Raw genomic sequence first — 18,789 nt, forward strand, 5'->3', positions numbered from 1 at the left:
TGTATAGAGACAGTTATCAAAGGACTCATTCGTTGTTTTAAATTAAAGCAAACCCATTCTATTTGTTTGTTTTTGTTCTTTTTACAGATCATATGGCAAAGGAACCAGTGGAAGACACAGACCCTAGCACTTTATCCTTTAACATGGTAGGTGACAAATTTTACACTAATGGTGATAATTATTGTTTTGCTTTTTTTCCTTTATTTCTTTATGTTTTTATTACTCAGTATTTACATGTGCATCAGAAACCCCAAAGTAAGATTTTTCTAAGATAAACTGCTTTATCTTGGTATTCTATGTGATAACAATAAACTTTGGGTTTCTCCAGGCTAAAAATGGCATTAGATTCTGTTCTTCTTTTGCACGTGTTGGAGGTGATATTACATTATGTGAGGGCTTTGTCTACTTCCCTGTTTTTTTTATTTCATTTTTTATTTTTATTTTTTTAGACGGAGTCTTGCTCTGTCACCCAGGCTGGAGTGCAGTGGCGCGATCTCAGCTCACTGCAATCTCTGCCTCCCAGGTTCAAGTGATTCTCCTGCCTCAGCCTCCCAAGTAGCTGGGACCACAGGCATGTGCCACCATGCCTGGCTAATTTTTGTATTTTTTTTTTTTTTTTGGTAGAGTTGGGGTTTCATCATGTTGGCCAGGCTGGTCTCGAACTCCTGACCTCAGGTGATCCGCCACCCTCGGCCTCCCAAAGTGCTGGGATTACAGATGTGAGCCACCGTGCCTGGCCTACTTGCCAGATGGACACACGCTATTGGAACAGCGTTTAATTCTAGCAGCTGCCTTCTGAGCCTCATCCTCTCCCCATCCTCCCGTAACCATTCTGAGGCTATTGCTTTAAGGTTATCCAAAGATTTCACACATATTGGTTTTTTAAAATTCACTTTATGGTTTTATTATTATTATCATTTTAATTTCAGATTCCATGGGTACATACGCAGCTTTGTTACGTGGATACATAGCATAATGGTTAGGTTTGTACTTCTCATAAATCCATCACCCACATAGTGAACGCTGTACCTAATAGGTCATTTTTCAACCCTGAGCCCTCCTCCCAACCACCCCCCTTTTGGAGTCCCCAGTGTCTGTTATTTCCATCTTTATGTCCAAATATACCCATTCTTTAGCTCCCACTTATAAGTGAGAACATGCAGTATTTGATTTTCTGTTTCTGAGTTGTTTCACTTGGGATGATGGCTTCCAGCTGCATCCATGTTGCTGCAAAGGACAGAATTTTGTTCTTTTTTATGGCTGCCATCATTATTTTTCAACCTCCCAAGATCCTCCCAACCATCCCTTGAGATGGTGGGGCAGATATCCCCATCCTACAGATGCAGAAAGGACAGTTAATGGAAGTGTGCAGCCACCTAGACCAGAGCCCTGTGCTCCTGTCCAGCACTGCCTCTTGCTGAGGGCCTAAGCAGTGCTCTCTGACAGGTGGCATGTGTGATGGGCATATTGTGTAAGACACATTCCTTCTGTTCCAGATCCTCGGAGGATGGGATCTACCAACTCGTGAAAAGTTGTGGTTAACTAATTTAGTTACAGCGACACAAAATACACTTCATATAATTCAACTAAATGTCTTTAAATCTTAGGTGTCTTGAGGACCTGAGGTGTTTGTTTTCCTGTCCTTTAATTACCCCTGGCTTGGTAAATTGTGGACAGCGTAGGGGGTCAAGATTTGATACCCACTGGAAATTCCTATGAAAAATTCTCAGTCTCTTCACTCTGATCAAAATGGAATGAGAACAACCCCATGGCCATGGCTTATACATCTCTGGAGTAGCTTGTTACTAAAGCCTTTGGTTTCTATAAAGTGTTATTCAGTTTGCCTTCTTTCCTTTCCCACTGCCCTGACCTGTGACTCTCCAGGTCTCCCTGGTATACTGCTCACTTCCTGTTACCAGGTTTTCTTTCCCTCCCTTGGAGCCATGTCCTTATGCTCACCGTGGGGCTCGGCTACCTCTAATTACTATCTCTATGCTGGGGACAAAGTGATCTTTCCAAAGTGTCCCTCTTACTAGTTTCTTAGGGCTGTTGCAACAAAATACCACAGACTAGGCAGCTTTCACAATAGAAATGTATTTGCTTATGGTTCTGAAGGCTGGAAGCTTGAAATCAAGGTGTCCTCAGGGCCATTCTCCCTCTGAGACCCATAGCGAAGAATCTTTCCTTGTCTCTTCTAGCTTGTAGTGGTTGCCAGCCATCGTGGAAGCTCCTCAGCTTATAGAGGTATCACTCCATTCTCTCACTTCACTAGCACACGACCATCTTCTCCTGGGGTGTTTGTGTCTTGTCTCTTCTTCTCCTTCTCCTTCTTCTTTCTTCTTCCTCTTCTTCTTCTTCTTCTTTTTTTTGGGGGGTGATGGGGTTTCACTCTTGTCGCCCAGGCTGGAGTGCAATGTGCAATGGTGTGATCTCAGCTCACTGCAACCTCTGCCTCCCAGGTTCAAGTGATTCTCCTGCCTCAGCCTCCCAAGTAGCTGGGATTACAGGCACCTGCCACCAGGCCTGGCTAATTTTTTTGTATTTTTAGTAGAGACGGGATTTCACCATGTTGGTCAGGCTGGTCTCACACTCCTGATCTCAGGTGATCCACCTGCCTTGGCCTCCCAAAGTGCTGGGATTGTAGGCGTGAGCCACTGTGCCTGGCCCTCATTTCTTCTTTTAAAGATACCAGTCATATTGGGTCAAGGGCCTACCCACCTCATAACTTAACTAATTACCTCTATAACTACCCTATTTCCAAATAAAGTCATATTCTGAGGAACTGGGGATTAGGACTTCAACACATCTGGTTTGGGAGACAGAATTCAACCCACAATATTCCCGCTGGGTACAGGATTTAGTATATACCCCTTGACATGGGAGATGAGGTCCTCCATGGCCTTACCTCAGCATCCACTGCTCACCAGATGACCCAGCCCTGTGTAGCTATGTGGTGCTTCTTAATATGCCGTACCTCCTCACCCTCCCAGGGTAGCAATAATGCTGTTCCCTCTGGCAAGGAAAATCTCCCTGCATCCTTACCTAATGAACTCCTGTGCCTCTTCCTATCTCGCTTCAAGAGTTCCCCTGATCTACGAAGCCTTACTTGCCTTGGGACCTTCAGGTGCTCCCTTCTCCGTAGCCCAGTCCCTATTGCCATCTCAGAGAATTGTCATTGCCTGCTTGTCTGACTTCTTGCAACACTGTGTTGACCATCTTCCCTCACGCAAAGTTGGTGTAAGGCAGGTAGCAAGTTTCCCGAGAACCTAGAAGGGCATCCCACCTAAATCCCTTTGCTTATCTTTCTTGGTCTTTCTTGGAAACTGGGTCCATCATTTCTCATCTAATCCCACCTTCCTCTGTCCACCTCCAAAAAACTCTCTGCTTCAGTTCTATACCCTCAGCCCTTCCAGCCACCTGATCCCTGCTCCTGCCATGCCTGCCACCCGCAACTACTTTGCTGCTGCTTCTCAGTTCATCCAATTCTCGGCCATTCTCTAGGCCTAGCTCCAGCATCAGTCTTTCTAGGAGCCCTGCACTTGCTCCTGCTTGTATGTTCTTCCATGCAGACTTTCAGTGGATAGTTACTTAAAACTATGTTACAATCTGGGAATGCACAGATTGTAGTTCCATCTCTGGAAAAACTCAGTCTATCTGAGGAAATAGACAAGTACTGTTTTTTTTGTTTGTTTTTTTTTTTTTTGAGAACAACTCTTGCTCTGTTGCCCAGGCTGGAGCGCGATGGCACGATCTCAGCTCACTGCAACCTCCGCCTCCCGGCGCAATTCTCGTGCCTCAGCCTCCTGAGCAGCTGGGATTACAGGCACGAGCCACCATGCCCAACTAATTTTTGTATTTTTAGTAGAGATAGGGTTTCACCATGTTGGCCAGGCTGGTCTTGAACTTCTGATCTCAGGTGATCCGCCTGCCTCGGCCTCCCAAAGTGCTGGGATTACAGGCGTGAGCCACCACGCCCAGCCTCTTTTTAAAACAGAGTGATAAATGTTCTAGTACAGGTTTGTGCTCCACGGTCTTGGAAGTATAATGATGAGAACTAATTTGATCTGGGGTAGAATGGTTGGACTATTCTGTGTGATTAATTTTTATTTACTAATTTATTTTTGTTGGGAGAGGTTGGAGGCTTCTAGAAGTTCTGAAACTTTACTGCCCAGCTCCAAAGAAACTCCAAGGAAAGGCATTTAAAACAAAACCCTCAATTCTCCATTTCTTTCTTTCTTTCCTCTCGGAGGAAGACATGGGTGGAGACCTACAGGAAATTGTTGAGGTGTAATTTTGTTCAGGCTGAAGGACAGGGCTGAGTGGAGTTGAGAGCCGAGCAGGGGTTAGGGGACAGGGTTGGGAAATTAGGCTCCTTTTCATTCCTCTCATGGACGTTTTCAGAAATGGCTACATTGTTTAGTCTGAAATAAATTTCTGGAACTTTAGATATCGGCATGTAAATATGAATAGATGAAAAGAAATATATGTGATTGTGAGAACATTTGCTATTTTGAATTCCTGTAACAGTATTACTCTCAACTGATGCACTGAGGAACTGTGCTGAATTTTGCATAATTACGGATTTTTAGATCTTTGTGCAATCAGTAGGGAAGGGATCTTTTGAATCATCCTGTCTCAGTCAGCCCAGGCCAGAGCTCTGCAATAGTGAGTACTGCCCAGAACACATGTTTATTGACCCCAATGACTGTTGCAGAAACAGTGAGAAGAAATGCATCTGTCCTCATAATTCATGTCAACAACTGCTCCTCAATTGTAAACTGCAGGAGGCTAGCACTGCAGAAAAGAGAGGAAGTGTAGTTTTGTGGTCCAAGCTGTGGAAATTTGGAAGCCTTATTCTGTTTCATGTTCCAGCATTAACCTCTTGTCAACCTTGATTTCATTCCCGTCGACTGAGAATAAACACAATCAATGGGTGAGGCCAGTTGATAAGTTTGAGGCTAAACATTTTCAAGCTTTTAATTGAAGTCATAACTTTCCCAAGACAAAGCTTTCTTTTCACTTTGATCTTACATGGCATTTAAAAATAACTCTCCTTTTTTATTGGTTCCTACAGTCAGACAAATATCCCATTCAAGATACGGAACTCCCTAAAGGTATGTACAGTTAAAATAACTACTTGAACGTGTGATTATTTTAATATTGTGAACAAAGCACTAGTTGACATAATTTTTCATTATTTAAAATTGTAAAGCAGAAACATGCCCATAGATTAGCTCGTGACTTGTGACATAATTGTCTCAGAAATTAATTTTTTTCTTTTTTTAAATCGTATCTTTTAACCTTGCAATAGATATGAATTTTCTTATTAAAAACTCTAAATTATTCCATAACAAATTATGCATTAAACTCCTGTGGTGTTTTTAACAGGCATAAAATGAAGACAGCTGGGACTTTGGGTTGCAAAGGGAGAGAAATCTAACACTAATTTGTTTAAAAAGCGGGAACTGGCCAGGTGTGGTGGCTCACGCCTGTAATCCCTACACTTTGGGAGGCCGAGGCGGGTGGATCACCTGAGGTCAGGAGTTTGAGACCAGCCTGGCCAACATGGTGAAACCCCGTCTTTATTAAAAATACAAAAATTAGCTGGTCGTGGTGCAGGCACCTGTTAATCCCAGCTACTAAGGAGGCTGAGGCAGGAGAATCGCTTGAACCTGGGAGGCAGAGGTTGCAGTGAGCCAAGATCACACCACTGCACTCCAGCCTGGGCAACAAACTCTGTCTCAAAAAAAAAAAAAAAAAAAAAAAGTGGGAACTCGCTGACTTTGGGGTCTTTGGGCCCTGCTGGATCCAAGCATCTAAATGAGGCTGTCAGGCTGAGTCTGTCCATCTCATGGCTCTGTCTTCTTCCATGTTGGCTCCATTCTTGGGCAGGATTTCCCCCCGTGGAGGGAAGGATGATTACTAGTGCCTCCTGCTTTAGATGGTGTTCTCAAGGTGGTGGAGGAAGAGGGAGCCTTTCCACCAGCACGGATAGCACAGTTTTAGAGATGATTGTGATTGTGGCAGTTCAGGCCATGTGGCCATCCTTAAATCAACTATTGTCATCAGGAGGATGGAGGACATTGGCCAGGTCTGAGCCTTGAGATCGGGTCAGGGAGGAGGGTCATGGAGTGGATTTTGCCCAAACCACTGTTCTGTGGCTAGACAAAGGGGTGAGGGATGCTTGTTAGGCCCAAAAGCAAACTAGAAAAGCTATCTTTGATAACCCATACGCTTATGCTTTAGGCATGGTGCAGACTATAGGGGTGGCTAGACCCTAGCCTTCCATAACCTCTCCTGTTGGGTGGTCAGCAGGGCTATGTTCCTTTTTTTGGATTATTTTTTGAGACAGAGTTTCACTCTTGTTGCCCAAGCTGGAGTGCAATGGCACAATCTTGGCTCACTGCAACCTCTGCCTCCCAGGTTCAAGTGATTCTCCTCCCTCAGCTTGCCAAGTAGCTGGGATTACAGGTGCCCGCCACCACACCCGGCTAATTTTGTATTTTTTAGCAGAGGCAGGGTTTCACCATATTGGTCAGGCTGGTCTTGAACTCCTGATCTCAGATGATCCACCTGCCTTGGCCTCCCAAAGAGCTCGGATTACAGGCGTGAGCCACCCACTGCACCTGGGCCCTGTGTTCCTTTATGGAGGCCAAGCTGCTGGTTGTCACAGTGGTGCCTCTACCTTGTAGTCTGCTGACAACCCAGAGATGAGGGGTGGGATGGGGTGGGGTTGGGGACAATCAGATCTGACTAGTTTCAGAGATGGCAGGGGCACCTGGCATCCTGGTCATCATGGAGGGGTAGGCCTGCCCAGCACGCACTAATGTGGGTCTCCCCAACAGTTCTCATGGTAGTGGATAATCGTAGCGAGATCCCCAGGGCCAACCTGTCCAGAGTTTGGCCAAAGCTCTCCTCCTCTTCTCCCCCTACTATCCCAGACCCTTCTCCCTGCTCCCTGAAATGACACCATTAGAGTGCCCTTTCTTTTCTGTCCAAAAAGGCTGTGAGTGGCCTCTGCAAGTGGCTTCAGGTCTCAGGGTCTCTGTTTCCTCCTTAGCACAGCGGGGAGGACAAGGTTACCGTCCACCTCCCAGGGTGCTGGTGAAAATTCATTGAAATAAATCGAGAATGGTGCCTGCCACTTGTGAACACCAGACAGGGATGCAGGGAAATCCAGCCAAAGAAGTGTGAAAAATCAAGCTTAAAATCAAGCGTTCAGTCAGAATGACAAAGTGAAACTGTCTTAGAAAAAGACGGAGATGTAGTGGCCCTAGCATTGAATGTCGTGGTGCCATCGGGCTCAGTATCTTTTTTTGTCACTCTTAAGTGTGATTTCCTGTTTTGAAAGAAAAAGATTGTTGCTTAGCAACCTGATACTACAGTAATTGTATCATCAGATTTCTCCTAGAATTTGAGTTCTACAAAATCTTAATGAATTTATAAGTAACGTGAATGTGAAAACCATACCCTAGGTCTTTCCTTTGTCCTTATTCATGTTGAATAGTATTTTTTTCTAGATCAAGGAACAGATTGGAGTGAACATTATTATTAAGTGCATAATTTCTTATCTCCAAATAAATACGTCATTTTATATGTAAATGAACCACGTCTAGAAGTTTAAAAACTTATTCCTACATTTGCGCTCAACAATATAACAATTCGATATCTGCTAGCATTTTTCTTTGATGTCACTGGTGGGACCAATACTATCATTAGACATTGTGATAATTTCCTCATTAAAGTTGTTTATGGCTGGATGCCATGGCTCACACTTGACTCCAGGAGTTCAAGACCAGCCTGGGCAACATGGCAAAACCTTGTCTCTACAAAAATATATAAAAAAATTAGCTGGGTGTGGTGACATGTGCCTGTAATCCCAGCTACCAGGGAAGCTGGGGTGGGAGGATCACCTGAGCCTGGGAGGTTGAGGCTGCAGTGAGGCACGAACCTCCTGGGCTGCACCCCAGCCTGGGTGACAGAATGAGACCCTGTCTCAAAAATAAATAAATAAATAAGTTGTTTTTAGGGAAAGAAAAATCCATGTGAATTAATGAAGAGACTGATTTATAGACTTAAAAGCAATTGTAATTTAATTCTATAAAGGAAAGACTAGGACACCAACATTTAAGTGAGTTTTAAGGAAGCCAGCTTTATTTACTAGAAGCATCATTTGTAATTAGTGTTAACAGTTTCACAAAATCTCTTTCATACTGCTAGCATATTCCTACTTTATTCGCAGAGAGTATAAACCTTTAACAGTGGCCAGAATAGATTGGTTTTGAATAATGTGGTTTTAATAATCAGCTGTGGAAATCTAGTGTAATTTCATTTGTCAGGATCTGTTTTTGAGGTGAAATGTGTTAATATAAATTTTATCTGTTTTCTCATTGGGCATAAATGCAGAACTTCCACCTCAAGCAGCCACCCCCTGATTTTACAGTTTTTGGTGGTTCATTTTGTTTGGGGCTCTTTTCTGATGGCTGTTCTGTGAGTCTGTGGGTACTAAGAACTGGTGAGATTGAGGTTTATTTTCCATCACGTGATTCCCAGTATCTCATAGAAGCTGCTGCTTGATTGTTCTGAAGGGAATGTGACTGTTCACGTTTTCGAGAGAAAAATGTGTTTGGAAAAGGAATTTTGATTTTTGAGCCACTATTCATAATGGGAGAAAATTACACTTAAATACACGAATCTAACAAGATTTTATCATCTTCATTTTGTCTTGTGTCCCTGCTCTTTTCTTTGATCATTCAAAAAAATGTTATAGTGTATTTAGAAGTTAAAGAGAAGTAAGGTAGACTTCTTTTTTTCTTTTCTTTTTTTTTTTTTTGAGATGGATTCTTGCTCTGTCGCCCAGGTTGGAGTGCAGTGGTGCGATCTCGGCTCGCTGCAAGCTCCGCCTCCCGAGTTCACGCAATTCTCCTGCCTCAGCTTCCCTCGTAAATGGGACTACAGGTGCCCGCCACCACGCCCAGCTAATTTTTTGTATTTTTAGTAGAGACGGGGTTTCACCGTGTTAGCCAGGATGGTCTCGATCTCCTGACCTCGTGATCTGCCTGCCTCGGCCTCCTAAAGTGCTGGGATTACAGGCGTGAGCCACCGCGCCCGGCCGAAGTGAGGTAGATTAATGCTACCTTAAGAAGTTTGAGGAACTTGAACTTAAACATAGATGCTGTTTGGGGATGCGTTTCAGAACAATGTGTTAATTAAATGTAGAAGTAGTTCAGTTTGAACATGTGAAGAGAAAACAAACAAGTACTAGGAAATCACTAAATAATTCAAAAGTAGAAAGGTCTGTCCTAAAACTAGGAAGCCAATACGTTATATTTGATATGATTTCCTACCTCATGGATTGATAATGACGCCATGTGAAGAGTTGTCCCTGTTCTCACGGGAAACTCCTCATCCTCCCACCTGTATGGTTTGCTGTGTGTTCTCATCCTGCTTGTTCAATAAATACACTCCCGCCCCCGCCCCCTGAGCCTTGACAGAGACCCTCTTGGGAGTCTTCTGTTACAGTAAACCAAAAATCAACCTGCCCTCCCCTCCCAGTTATGGCAAGAATACAATGGTAACAACTCTCCAAAACATTTTTTAATCCTTTGTGTGTAACAGGATAGAGGGGAAGGAGAGGACTATGACCCTGGGAGCATTTGGAAAACCACCTGAGAAAAGTCACTATTAAATTCAAGTTGTTTGCCTGTGTCTCAGGAGGCCGAGGCAGGAGGACCACTTGAGACTAGGAGTTTGAGACCAGCCTGAGCAACATAGTGAGACTCTTATCTCTACAAAAAAAAAAAAAAAAAAAATTAATGAGCTGAGTGTAGTGGTGCACACCTGTAGTCCCAGCTACATGGGAGGCTGAGGCTGGAGGATCGTTTGAGCCTGGGAGTTCGAGGCTGCAGTGAGCTATAGCTATAATTGCACCACTGCATTACAGCTCTGGCAACAGTGAGCCCCCATCTCAACAAAAACAAAACTAAAACAAAACAAAAAACTCAACTTCTCGTATTGGGAATAAAGAAATCTGGGTTAATAATTTTGACATTGTGGGGATGACTGTGATTGAAGTCACACGCCTATTACGTTGGGCTGTGACGAATGACACTTCAGTGTGCATCAGAATGTGGGGATGCTTGTCAACAACGCAGACTTCTGGGGCCCTGGAGATTCCAACTAAGGAGGTCTGGGGGAGAGCTCAGCACTCTGATTGACAGGCAGGAGAGCTGAGAGCGACACAAGCCTGGGTCAGCCACCACTCTAGCTGTAAAAAGATAACATACACAGCCTCAGGCAAAGACCACACTTTTAGCTTCAGTTTCCCAGATAATACTATTGTGAAAAGAAAGTCTTTTATTCCAGTCGGAATTGTGTGTGAGACAATGAATATACGTGGTCCCTTCTTTGAACCAATCTAGCAGCTCAGCGCATAATAGGTGAATGAATGCTAATGCATGTACGGTGACTCAGGCCTGTAATCCCAGCACTTTGGGAGGCCAAGGCGGGTGGATTACTTGAGGCCAGGAGTTCCAGACCAGCCTGGTCAACATGGTGATGATATCCCATCTCTACTAAAAATACAAAAATAAAATTAGTCAGGTGTAGTGGTGGCACACACCTGTAATCCCAGATACTGGAGTGGCTGAGGCACGAGAATCACTTGAACCTGGGAAGCAGAAATTGCAGAGAGCCGAGATCATGCCACTGCACTCCAGCCTGGACAACAAAGTGAGACTCTGTTTCAAAATAAATAAATACATAAAATAAAAAAGACTGCTAATGAAGGTAAAAATCAAACGGCTTAATCAGTCAATCCCTCACTTCATCCTGACTTTTCAACCCTGAGTTAAATGGTTCTGTATTTAAGGCTAAATAACTTTAAACATTTACATGGTGCTAAATTTTCTGTTATAATATATTTCTGCCAACTTTAAAGTTTAGAGTATGGCCTTGAATTCTGTGACTAAAATTAGAATCTGATGGAACAAAATCAGTTTTTAAGCTATTTTGTACCATCTTCACCACAGGTAGGAAAACTGAAGTTAACACAATTTTGGAATGGAAGTTGCTTCCTAGCAATTCATATGGAAACTTGTTAAATGTTTAACATGAATTTCAAGTTCCTTTGCTTTTCACTGGCTACCTGAACTTGAACAAGAGAACCAAAATGGTTTAGGTTTGACCTTTAGGAGGGTGAGCTGTTGGGACAAGTATAATCCCACTCTCTACTGTCTGAAAGCCTTAGTAAAATGACAGACGAATGAACACAGTGGAATTTGATATCATGTTGTTAATCAGGGGAGAATTTTTTTTTTTTGAGATGGAGTCTTGCTCTGTCACCTAGGCTGGAGTGCAGTGGCACGGTCTCGGCTCACTGCAACCTCCGCCTCCTGAGTTCAAGCAATTCTCCTGCCTCAGCCTCCCGAGTAGTTGAGATTACAGGCGCCCGCCACCGCACCAAGCTAATTTTTGTATTTTTAGTAGAGACGTGGTTTCACCATGTTGGCCAGGCTGGTCTCGAACTCCTGACCTCAGGTGATCCACCTGCCTCGGCCTCCCAAAGTGCTGGGATTACAGGCGTGAGCCACCATGCCCCGCCAGGGAAGAATGTGTTTTGATTGTCTTCTCTTCACCCCGTTGGTGAGGGAGGGATTCCATCTTAGGGTTACAGGGATGGCCAAACACACGACACTCAACACTGAACAGATGAGATCGACAGGAATTTATGAGTCATGTATACTCAGTCCAGGAGAGGAGGACACTGCGTGTCATGCATGGCCACATGGGGGTTACACTTAGGAGCAGAGCAAACAACCAGGGACTGTCAGACAGGCTTTATGGTATTAAGCAAATGGAGTGCCTCCTGGTTGTCAGGGAGGATGTGATTGGCTTGTTTGAGGAAGTCCATGGAGTCGGAGGAAATGAAGCCCATTACAAAAAGAGAACAAGGACTGTGCCTGGTCCCCTTGGTAAGGGGCATTGATTGGCTAGGGGACTTTGGCCACTGGGAGCAGAGTGGGAAGGAGACTTGTGGTTAGGCCATTCAAGATCTTCCCAGTTCTTTTGTTTTGTTTTGTTTTTTGAGACGGAGTCTTGCTCTGTCGCCCAGGCTGGAGTGCAGTGGCTCGATCTCGGCTCACTGCAACCTCCGCCTCCCGGGTTCAAGTGATTCTCCTGCCTCAGCCTCCTGTGTAGCCGGGATTACAGGTGCCCGCCACCACACCCAACTAAGTTTTGTATTTTTAGTAAAGATGGGGTTTCACCATGTTAGCCAGGCTGGTCTCTAACTCCTGACCTCAGGTGATCCACCCGCCTTGGCTTCCCAAAGTGCTGGGATTACAGGTGTGAGCCCTTCCCAGTTCTACCAATGTCAAGGTAGCACATAAATTGAGTCTCAATGTTAGGTCTTATACAACAGTTCACCCCTAGATGCCATGGCATAAATTTAAACCTTGATGATGGCTGAGACTTCTAGGGAATAGAAGTGCCCCACTAAGAAGCAAGGAAGGCACTTGACCAGGAGGGAGAGGGCCGCATGTTGAGATGGTCATCAAAAACATGAACTTCAGAGGTGTCCCCTTGATGGCCAGTAAAGGCAGTTGAGGAACCCGTGTGGCATTGGTGTAGGGAGTACATGTCCCCAGAGGTTGTGGATTTAGATTCATTAAGGCCTGTGGCAATAGTGACACCCAGTAACCTACATAGGAGTTTCTTGAAGATTTCATTATGCCTCTCAATCGAATCTGCTGCCTGATATGAGAGGGGAGGTGGAAGTTTCATTGAATGGCTTAAGAGCCCGGCATTATCTGTTCTCAGAAGAAAAATGAGTGTCTTGCTCACTGTCAGTAATATGTGGGACTCCAAAGGGGACCAAAATGTTCTGCTGAAGCCTTGTATTGTGTTCTTACTGTACGTAGAGACATCTGTTTCTTCATTTATAGTTTGGGTGTATTTGAGGCAAGAGATACTGAGAGTTCTTTACCACAAAGGGTGCAACTCTTAGGCAATGGTCCATGAATTTATAAAAACTGTGCAAATGGGGCGATTTGTTGGGCAGGACATCCAGCAATAAGATGACTGCCTGAAGTTTGGCCAGTTTTGCTAATCTTGGGTCCTTCCTTTATCCAGGATATCCTGGTTAAGGGATGGAAAGTAGCCACTGTCCACTGAGCTTCATCGTATATGATGGGAGTGATGTCATCTGTAAAGTCTACAAATTCCCATTGCTCTTCACTCAGTTGCTTTGAAGGGGCTCCCTAGATAACCTAGGAGTCTGCAAGAGGGGTGACTTTTTCCAGCACCGTGGTCTCTGGTGAGGGAGGCCTTGGTAACCATGCGGAACTTGCAGGATTTTGTTTCCATGACCCAAGGCATAATGGACAGCGCAGTATGGAGGGTCACAGCTAGCGTTTAATGACAGCCTCTATTTCCAAGAGAGCCTAGTATGCAGCTAGCAGTTGCTGCTCTAATAGTGTGTAGAACAGGGCCTAGGAGGGCAGTTTCTTGTATCAAAAGCCTATGGACAACTTTCAGCTATCGTGGGTGGTCCAGAGACTTCAGGAGGAATGAGAGGAGGTTGCTGAAGCCCCTACAGTGCAGAAATCTCTGGGGGTCCTAATGGGACTGCCTGTTGTCGACTTTTGTTGGAGGGGCCCAAATTTACATTGAGCTGACTTGCAAGTACTGGCATCAATGAGATTAAATTTGTAAATGAGAAATATGTTGCCACCAGAACCCAAAGAAGAACTAAAAAAAATACTAGACTTGTATTCACATTGTGGGTGCAGAGAGGGTCAATAGCTATTTATTGACAGTGTCTGGGAGGGAGCAGCCCTTAGTTTACCAAGTAATTTTTAGGAATTTCACCAAGATGGCAGGGCCTTGCACTATGTGTGGGGCAGTGGCCCATCTCTGTCCATGAGCATTGTTGTGAGTACTGTATTGTGTGGCCTGCATGAGAATGTCAAGTGAGAATGTCCTCAGAGGAGGATCTCATCCATGTAATGTCATCACACTCATGAGGCTGAGAAAGTAGGATGCAGTTAGATCTTGCCTGCAAAGCCTGTGTGTGATGACCAGGCTGTTGAAATGCCACATGGGTGCCTTGTAAAGATGTATTGTGTCCCTTTGCAGATGAAGGCAAACTTTGATTGAGAGACTATTGAGATAGTCACTGAACAGAACATATTAGGCAAATCTGTAATAGCAAAATATTTTCTAGTCACTAATTGGATGGAGTCAGTGTTTTCCAATTATATTAGGCATGGGGTATGGAAGCCTTAAGGGATGGGACCACAGCAATAAAAGTGTAGTAATCTGGCTAGATGTGGTGGCTCACACCTGTAATCCCAGCACTTTGGGAGGCCAAGGTGGGCAGATCACTTGAGGTCAGGAGCTCAAGAGCAGCTGGACAACATGGTGAAACCCTGTCTCTACTAAAAATACAAAAATTAGCCGGGTGTGGTGGTGTGCACCTGTAATCCTAGCTTCTTGGGAGTCTGGGGTAGGAGAATCACTCGAACCTGGGAAATGGAGGTGACAGTGAGCTGAGATCGCGCCACTGCACTCCAGCCTGGGTGACAGAGCAAGACTTCGTCTCAAAAAATAAATAAAATAGGCCGGGCGCAGTGGCTCACGCTTGTAATCCCAGCACTTTGGGAGGCCGAGGCGGGCGGATCACGAGGTCAGGAGATCGAGACCACGGTGAAACCCCGTCTCTACTAAAAATACAAAAAAAATTAGCCGGGCGTGGTGGCGGGCGGAGATGATGAGGCAGGAGAATGGCGTGAACCCAGGAGGCGGAGCTTGCAGTGAGCCGAGACCCCCACTCCAGCCTGGGCGACAGAGCGAGACTCCGTCTCAAAAAATAATAAATCGATGAATGGTCAAACCTGTAAACTAGATTTGTAGTCGGGGTGGATCCGCTGTGAAGTCGAGACCATCTTTTTATTCTTTTTTTTTTGAGACAGGACATTACTCTGTCACTCAGGGCCGGGGTTTGGTGGGGCCTGTGATCCCAGTATTGGAGGTGAGGCAGGAATGGGTGACTCCAGACTTGACCTCTGTGAGCCGAGTGATCCTCCACGGGGACAGAAATGGGACGATAGGCATGTGACACCATGACCAGCTAATTTTTGAATTTTTTTAGAGATAGGGTCTTACCGTGTTACCTGGGCTGATCTTGAACTCTGGACCCTCAAGCAACCCTCCCATCTTGGCCTCCCAAAGTGCTGAGATTACAGGTGTGAGCCACCACACCCGACCTGTCTTCTCCTTTGTGTCCAGGTTTCTTTTTATCTTTCTTTCATTCCCTTTTTATGGTCACTGGATATACTTTTGGCAGGGGCAGTCTTCTCTACTCTGCTCATATTGATAAATTTCTTCCCCCGGACAACCTCAAATCAGTATCATCAGGGGTGGGGCCTTCCCTGTGGCAGTGGTTGCTCTCATATAGTTTAAAAACTGTGGGCTTGTGTCAGGGTGAATTAACCCTTTTACGGTGCCCCAGGAGTTTTCCCTACAACTCTGAGGATCAGGATCTTTGTTGCAACAGGGGCATAAGCTGCAGCATGGTCCAGCCCAATGGAAGAGTGCTGGCCTGTAACCCAGAGATGGAGGGACTCTGCTACAACTTTGTCTTTTCTGCTATGAGGGTTTTCTTTAATTAATTAACTAATTTGTTTATGGATTTTTTCCTGTCTTGTACAAATGCCCTCAGAATATTTTGGATTTCTAGCCACATAAAGCTGTGGCTTTCAGTTTTTGTCTCCATATGATCATCTGTGACAGGAACCTTCTGGGAGGTTACGAGCAAAGTGTTGGGAGCCAAGTGGCCCCCGTCGCAGGCAGCCACCTCTTCCTCCAGGGAATGCCAGTGAGTCTCCCTGGGGATGGGGTCCTCATCCAGTCAGGTGGTTTTTTCTGTGGCCCAGGTGGGGACATTAAACCCACTATGGCAAGATGAGCTCTTTGGCGTGTTGGAAGCAGCCTCGCTAAGCACAGCTGGGTGTGCTCGCTAGGGGCTCTGCACCAAGAGAGCAGTTGAGTACCAAATGCTTTTTCCCCTTTTCTTTCTTCATTAGCACCTGGGCCACAGACCGCCATGGATGCCCCTGGGGGTCAGGAGAACACATGGGCAGCAGCAAGGGAAGCAGCAGCTGAGGGGACGGGCAGGGTCACTGCCCTTGCCTTAACAGCAACCAGGGCACCAGGGAAACTCCCCTGGGGAACTCCCTGGTCTCTCTCCTTCCTTTCTGCAAACCTCTGTCTGCAAAGGACCACCCCCATGGCTGACCTGGGGATGCACATTCACAAACAGTGTCTGTACAGCTGCCCCAAGTGGCCAGTGATGGTCACCAAGCTAGTTGTATTGCTAAAAGAGTTTGCACCTGTCCCTCGATAAGTAGAACTTAAGCAGCAACCGGTTAGGGGGATGTGCTACCACCGTCTTTACAGATGGGAGCCTCAAGAGTCCACCTGCCAAACACAGGCCCAACTTGACAGCTCTGGGGTCCAGTCAGTTCACAACAGTTTTCATCTTGGGATGAGATAGCAAACAATCAACAAAGACAACACAGCATTGCATAGGCCAGAGTGCAAATCTTCCGGTAATTGTCAATTCTATCCCAGGCAGCCTGCATGGTATTAGTGAAGTTGGTTAGCCGAGAGCAGTTAATGAAATCTGACCAAATGTCCTTTATTGTGGTCGGGTCATCCTGTTCATTATGCCAGTTGTTTCTTTCTGTTTTTTTTTTTTTTGTCTTTTTTTTTTGGAGACAGGGTCTCACTCTGTCCCCCAGGCTAGAGTGCAGTGGCATGATCAGAGCTCACTGCAGGCTTGAACTCCTGGGCTCAAGCAATCCTCCTCTCTCAGCCTCCCCAGTAGCTGGGACTACAGGCACACACCACCATGCCTGACTAATTTTTAATCTTTTTGAGACTGGGTCTCACTGTGTTGCCCAGGCTGCTCTCAAACTCCTGCCTCAAGTGATCCTCCTGCCTCAGCCTCCTGAGTAGCTGTCATTACAGACATGAGCCACCACTCCTGGCTATCATGCCAGTGGTTTTGATCACCTTCTCCTCACCCCTGCTCTAGGATTATGTGGATGGAAAAACACACACACCCAACACTGGAGAGACAAGATCAGCAGCAGTTTATGAGTCACATATGCTCACAGCCCAGGGGAGCAGGACACTGCCCATCACGCAGAGCCATGCAGGGGGACGCAGATGTTGTACTTGAGAGCAGAGCAAAAAACCATGGGCTGTGTGAGGCAAGCACTGTGGCATCAAAAGGGTGGGCTGCCTTCTGGTTCCCATGTGAGTTCATGATCAGCCTGTTTGAATAACTCCACATGTTGGCAGGAAACTGAAACCCACTACCCAAAGATAAGCAGGGGGCAGTCACAGTGGCTCACGCTAGTAATCCCAACACTTTGGGAGGCCAAGGGAGGAGAATCACTTGAGGCCAGGAGTTCAAAACCAGCATGGACAACACAGTGAGGCCCTATATCTTACTTAGCTTGGTGTGGTGGCACATGCCTATCTTCCCAGATACTTGGGAGGCTGAGGCGGGAGGATCATATGAGCCCAGGAGTTCCAATTACTGTGAGCTGCACTCCAGCCTGGATGACAGAGTGAGACCCTCTGTCTATTATTTTTATTTTTTTGAGATGAAGTTTTGCTCTGTTGTCCAGGCTGGAGTGCAATGGCATGATCTCAGCTCACTGCGAACTTTGTCTCCTGGGTTCAAGTGATTCTCCTGCCTCAGCCTCCCGAGTAGCTAGGATTACAGGCATGCGCTACCACTCCTGGCTAATTTTGTATTTTTAGTAGAGACAGGGTTTCTCCACGTTGGTCAGGCTGGTCTCAAGCTCCCGACCTCAGGTGATCCGCTCGCCTCTCTTATTTAAAAAATAAAAATAAAAAATAAGCAGGAATTGCACCTAATCTCTTGATAAGGATCATTGTTTAGCTGGGGGATCTTATCCTTAAGAGCAGAGTTTGGAGAGGAATTTGTAGTCCAGCCCTTCAGATTTTACCAGATGCCAAGGCAGCACGTGACACTGAACCTTAATTTTAGGTCTTACACCACGGAGTGTGTGCTTTTTAAAATCACGCTTTGTTTCTTTCTTTCTTTCTTTCTTTTTTTCCTAGCTGAAGAAAGTGATACAATTACTTTGAACTGCCCACGAAATTCAGATATGAAAAATCAGGTAAGAATAATTTCAACTATATTTCACCCTTAGGTACATGATAATCCACCTAAAATTTTTTGAGAGTTACAGAGCTTTACAAATAAAAAATGAAAAACAGGATTTCTAGATCATAAACAGGGTTTGCAAATGGTCCCTAAGCATCCCAGTAAGGTAGCATATCTTTAGAACTATTTTACTTCTAATAAATATTGTAGCTTTCATTCATTCTTTGAAATACTTTTCTACATGCCAACAACAGAAAATCAATGCTGGTGAGTTAGAAAGGAGAGTTGCTTTCTTTCTAATGCAGTTGGCACTCTGTGGATGGGCAAATTCTTTAAGACACAACAAAACTAGATACTCTAATAAAACACTTCTGTAATGCTTTATAAAACTTTAATTTTTTTTTAGATATCAGATGTCAAACTTTAACATATTATTTCTATTATCTTTTTCCAAAAAGGAAATATGTTTATTGTGTTATGATTATAAAAGAATGTTCTTTTTTTTTAATTTTTAATCTTTTTTTTTTGGAGACAGAGTCTCACTCTGTTGTCCAGGCTGGAGTGCAGTGGTGCGATCTCGGCTC

At 45.0% G+C, this 18,789-nt stretch overlaps 1 protein-coding gene across 2 annotated transcripts in view; it reads left to right on the plus strand.

Moving 5' to 3' along the window:
- The window catches only part of EDARADD (EDAR associated via death domain), an 89,062-nt gene that overhangs the window by 14,678 nt on the left and 55,595 nt on the right, over positions 1-18,789 (plus strand). For both annotated transcript variants that reach the window (XM_032136302.3, XM_032136303.2), the window contains exons 2-4: positions 88-146; positions 5,075-5,114; positions 18,160-18,218. In XM_032136302.3, coding sequence (XP_031992193.1) covers positions 88-146; positions 5,075-5,114; positions 18,160-18,218 — 158 coding nt within the window. The remainder of the gene's footprint in view (positions 1-87; positions 147-5,074; positions 5,115-18,159; positions 18,219-18,789) is intronic.

The sequence above is a fragment of the Hylobates moloch genome, unplaced genomic scaffold (genome assembly GCF_009828535.3).
Source record: "Hylobates moloch isolate HMO894 unplaced genomic scaffold, HMol_V3 SCAFFOLD_18, whole genome shotgun sequence".
NCBI classification, from domain to species: domain Eukaryota; kingdom Metazoa; phylum Chordata; class Mammalia; order Primates; family Hylobatidae; genus Hylobates; species Hylobates moloch.